Raw genomic sequence first — 5,755 nt, 5'->3', positions numbered from 1 at the left:
GTAGACAACACATTAAAAAGCAGGGACATTACTTTGCCAACAAAATTCCATCTAGTCAAAGCTATGGTTTTTCCAATAGTCATGTATGGATGTGAGAGTTGGAACCATAAAGAAAACTGAGCACCAAAGAACTATGCTTTTGAACTGTGGTGCTGGAGAAGACTCTTGAGAGTCCCTTGGACTGCAAGGAGATCCAATCAGTCCATCCAAGGAAATCAGTCCTGAATATTCATTGGAAGGACTGATGCTGAAGCTGAAACTCCAATCTTTTGGCCGCCTGATGCAAAGAATTAACTCATTGGAAAAGACCCTGATGCTGGGAAAGATTGGAAACAATGGCAGACTATTTTCTTGGACTTCAAAATCACTTCAGATTGTGACTGCAGCAGTGAAATTAAAAGACGCTTGCTTCTTGGAAGAAAAGCTATGATAAATGTGGACAGAGTGTTAAAAAAAAAAAAACAGAGACAATTGATTTGCCAGCAAAGGTCTGGATAGTCAAAGCTATGTTTTTTCCAGTAGTCTTGTATGTATGTAAGAGTTGTACCATAAAGAAGGTTGAGTGCCAAAGAATTAATGCTTTTGAATTGTAGTGCTGGAGAAGACTCTTGAGAGTTCCTTGGACTGCAAGGAGATCAAACCAGTCAATCCTAAAGGAAATCAACCCTGAATATTCCTTGGAAGGACTGATACTGAAGCTGAAGTTCCAATACTTTGGCCACTTGATGCAAGGAGCCAATTCATTGGAAAAGACTCTGATGCTAGTAAAGGCAGAAGGCAGGAGGAAAGGGGGACAACAGGATGAGATGGTTGGATAGCATCACTGACTCGATGGACATGCGTTTCAGCAAGCTCCAGAAGTGGGTGATGGACGGGGAAGCCTGGCATGCTGCAGTCCATGTGGTCGCAAAGAGTTGGACATGACTGAGCAACTGAACAACAAGTACTAAGGGTGTAATGTAAAACATGATGACTATAGTAAACAATAGAAAGAAAAAGAAAGTGAAGTCACTGAGTGTAGAATTGATGCTTTTGAACTGTGGTGTTGGATAAGAATCTTGAGAGTCCCTTGGACTGCAAGGAGATCCAACCAGTCCATCCTAAAGGAGATCAGCCCTGAGTGTTCACTGGAAGGACTGATGTTGAAGCTGAAACTCCAATACTTTGGCCACCTCAGGTGAAGAGTTGACTCATTGGAAAAGACCCTAATGCTGGGAAGGATTGGGGGCAGGAGGAGGAGGGGATGACAGAGGATGAGATGGATGGATGGCATCACTGACTTGATGGACATGGGTTTCTGTAGACTCCGGGAGTTGGTGATGGTCAGGGAGGCCTGGCGTGCTGCAGTTCATGGGGTCACAAAGAGTTGGACATGACTGAGAGACTGAACTGAACTGAACTTCCCATTCAAAGTAATCCCAATCAAAATTCTAGCAATAATTTTTGTGTGAATTGAAAAGTGGATCATAAATTTATGTGGAAATGTATTAAGCTAAGACTGCCAAAAAAAGTTGAAAGAGAAGTAAATTGAGGAGAGTTACCCTACTAGATATCAAGACTTATTAAATAGCTATGATAATTAGAGGATGCAGAACTGGTCAACAGGTACAAAAAAATAGTTGGCATTAAATAGAGAATCCATAAAGCAATCCATGTATATACTAACACTTAAAATAACAAAAATATATACACTATGAAAACAGTGTTTAAATATTTAGTAGTGCTATTGTAAATTCTGTGTTAATCCTAAAGGAGGGAAGGGTCACTTTCCTATGAAGAAGATGATAAAAATAAGACTACATACAGGGATAAGACTATATACATAACAGGGATGGACTTAAAGATTTCTTTATTTGTTTGTTTTTCTACCAAAATGAAAAAATCTAGGTCAAATGGATTCTCTAGGTCAAACGTTGAAAATGAAATTTGACTTCTATTTCTTACAGAGAAGTTAAGCTCAAAATGATTGTAGATCTTAAAAGTGAAAGTTAAGATAGTAAATCTTCTAAAAAACAAAGTTGAATGCTTTCATAACTTTGAAATAAGCAAAAAAATGATTAACTAAAAAAATTAGACACATTAAAATTTAAAATTCTGTTCAATAAAAAAATGAGACTGGAAAAATAAGCCACATAATTAGGAGAAAATACTAGGAATGCATATAACTCATAAAATGTGTTGTTTAAATCTTTAAAGTGAAAAATTCCAAGTAGAAAAATGGGCAAGACTCTTAAAAAGTCATTTTGCTTTCTTTGCAATAAGCAGTTTTCTATTGTACAGTGTAGAATCATTTAATAAGTGAACAGTCTTAGAAATCAAATTAATCTTTGAATCCTTAAGAAAAATAAAGCTGTGTTATCTTGAGGAACTTTAACTCATGTTTCTGAATCTAATTTTCTACTTGCAATTTGGGACTAATTAATGCATTTAAAATAATACATATAATGGCATAGAGTAGGCATTCAAGGATGAAAAGTACGTTGTTTTTATTCTGCCTTATTTTTTTGTATTTTGGTCCCATATTAAGAAAAATAAAAACCGCATGTGTGTCATATTTTTATTTTAGGGCTTATATTGTTGATTCTTACAACTGATTTCAATTCACCTAATTTATAATTCTGCAAGAAAGAGGATAAATTTTGTTTATAATTTGAAATTTTTAGGAATTTGTTTTTAAGGACTGAAGACTGTATTAAATACACCATGATCCATAAATGCTATGGGTATTTGAATGGAAAAACTGGCCTGTATATTAACATTAAAATAGATCTGTTAAATGCTGATTTTATATTAACTAGTGTACTAAATTTCAAGAATTAACCAGGTAAGGCATACATACGCCCAGGTAAGGGCAGACCCTGCCCTTAGAGAACTTGCAATTGAGTTTTATGCAAATGTTTAATAATAATTTAAAGCATAAATATTAGTCCCTGCAACTAAGATAACAACAACAAAAAAAAAACATTAGGCTTTACATTTTTTACATTTTTTTTCATTTTTATGGAGTTAATGGAAGCCAAATACAGAATAACCCCCATTGTTATTCTAACCTCCACTGTTATTCCTTATGTATTCCTTATTCCTTATCTACTGCTGTTATTTCATTCTCTTTCTATTCTCTCTCATGTAGCTTTTCTTTAGTATTTGGGTAAAAAGCTTTGTTAAATATTAATTCAGTTGCCTCTTGACAAAAGGTTAAGTGAAAGGCTTGAGGGAAAGAGTGAATATTACAGAAATTTTCCAAATGGAGTTAGGAGAAAATTCAAGAGAAGTTTATTCAGATGCTATCTATCAGGATGAAGGTATGACTTGGCTGAATGAATTTAAGCTTCTCATTTAAAGAGTTTAAACTCTCACTTAAAAAGTTAAAGCTCAGTTAAAGGCATAGGAAGACTGATTAGATAATCCCCTCACAAAGAGGGATTATTAGTGTTTGAATTTTAGATAAATATTTCATGGTGTTCTACTGGTTGACTAACAAGTTGTTGAAATTCCATGAATTATATTAGCCCTATTTCTGGACTTGGAGACAGACATAACATGTAGATGTAAATTGAATGCCTAGAATTTTCAACCTCTTTTATAAGGTCTATATGTTGTCAATTTGAAGTGCTTCCAGTGAGATTTTAGGCATTAATATGCCCCTTGGAATGTAGGTAGTAGTTTCTGAATCTCTTCAGAGCATTTTTTATCTCTTTATTTCTGAGGGTATAAATGGCTGGATTTAGGAGAGGTGTAATAACAGAGTAAAACACAGCAAGAAATTTGTCCACCCAGGTGATGCTGAGTGGCCACACATAGATGAAGATGCAGGGCCCAAAGAAGAGCAGCACCACTGTGATGTGGGCAGTGCAGGTAGAGAGTGCCCTAGAGGTACCAGCTTTAGAGCTTCGGCGAACAGTAAGAAGAATATATGTGTAGGATATCAGCAGCAGTATAAAGCAGGTCATGGCCAGAACCCCACTGTCAGCATTCATTAATATTCCCAAGTTACAGGAATCAATGCAGGCAAGCTTGATTACCAGTGGTATATCACAGAAAAAGCTGTCGATTTCCTTGGGGCCACAGAAAGGCAATTGCACAATCACAACCATTTGACTCACGGCATGCACAGAGCCAATGGTCCAGGAAGTTGCCACAAGCCCAATGCACTTTTGCAGGTTCATTATGGTTGAATAGTGGAGTGGCTTGCAGATGGCCACATAGTGGTCATAGGCCATTACCACCAATAGCACCATCTCACCCCCTCCAACAAAATGCACAAAGAGGATCTGGCACATGCAGCCTCCAAAGGAAATAGTCTTGTTCTCTCTGACAAAGTCTGTGATCATCTTAGGAGTAGTTACTGAAGAAAGCCACATATCAACAAAGGACAGGTTGACCAATAGGAAGTACATGGGAGAATGCAGATGGGAGTCAGTGATGATTAAGATCATGATGACAATATTTCCAGATACAATGATCAAATATAGCATAAAAAATATCAGTAAGAGTAAGACTTGCTTATTCCATGACTGGCAAAGTCCCAGAAGCATGAATTCTGACACTACAGACAGATTTCTTTTATCCATTTTACTCAGCATGTCCTCTAAAATAGCCTAGAGAGAAAGACAGATTGTCAGTTAGTAGGACGGGAAAGGGTACTTATTTTCTCGACATTGGTTAAAATTTATCTCACTGAAATTTAAATTTCATTGAAATTTAGCATCTATATCTGAAAGTGAAAAGTATAATTGGCAAGATAAATATTGGTAAAAAACTCAGGGTAGTGTGCCCACAAGAGAAGTAAAATGCCTAAAACTGGCTTTCCAAGATCGGGTTCTTATGAATGATTGAGAGGGTTCTTTCACAATGAGGAAGTGAGAAAGGTGGACAGCAAAATGAAAGGCTGAGAAAAGATTGTTGGGCCACCTAGAATCTAGCTTCACTCTGCTTCTCCAGTGGAAAGAATCTGGATGGGTGACCAACAACAACTGTTATAAGTTAATAACTAAAATTTAAGTAGTCTACTTAGGAAGACGATGGTGAACAGATACTGAAATCAAGGACAAATGACATGGCACAAAATTACAGTTTCTCTGTGTTAAGCATAATGATCTCTTCAAGCCTCAGTTAAACTCTGGGAAGACCCAGAGGCATGGGGAACACATGTAAATCCATGGCTGATTCATGTCAATGTATGGCAAAAACCACTACAATATTGTAAAGTAATTAGCCTCCAACTAATAAAAATAAATGAAAAAAATACATAAATAAAGCTGCTAAGAGAATAGATCTGAAAAATTCTCATCACAAGAAAAAAAGTATGTGAGGTGATGGCTAATAACTAAATTTATTGTGGTAATTATTTCACTATATATATGCGCATATATATATATATCTCAAATCATTAAGTTATACACTTAAAACTTATATAATGTTATATGTCAATTATATGTTAATAAAGCTGGAGGAAAAAAAAAGTTTTTAGTTTATTACTCTAAAATATGGGCTTCCCAGGTGGCTCAGTAAAGAATCTGCCTGCAATGCAGGATACTCAAGTTTCCATCACTGAGTCAGGAAGATCCGCTGGAGAAGGGAGTGGAAACCCACTCCAGCATTCTTGCCTGGAGAATTCCATGGACAGAGGAGCCTAGCAGGATACAGTCCATGGGGTCGCCCAGAGTGAGACGTGACAGAACAACTAACAATTCCACCTAACTTTTCAAGTATATGTTGGGACAAGCTTTTTTAGGAGAGAAGCTATACGGAAGGC

General features: G+C 36.5%; 1 protein-coding gene across 1 annotated transcript; it reads right to left on the bottom strand.

The window, feature by feature from the left end:
- Positions 1–3,626: 3,626 nt before the first annotated feature.
- On the bottom strand, positions 3,627–4,574 carry LOC136172571 (olfactory receptor 4K14-like). Its single transcript, XM_065942000.1, has one exon. It carries the CDS (start codon positions 4,569–4,571, stop codon positions 3,627–3,629), a length of 945 nt encoding a protein of 314 aa, XP_065798072.1. The 5' UTR covers positions 4,572–4,574.
- Between the last annotated feature and the right edge of the window lie 1,181 nt (positions 4,575–5,755).

The sequence above is a fragment of the Muntiacus reevesi genome, chromosome 7, assembly GCF_963930625.1.
Source record: "Muntiacus reevesi chromosome 7, mMunRee1.1, whole genome shotgun sequence".
Lineage (NCBI taxonomy): Eukaryota > Metazoa > Chordata > Mammalia > Artiodactyla > Cervidae > Muntiacus > Muntiacus reevesi.
This window is presented reverse-complemented; position numbering and strand designations above follow the sequence as displayed.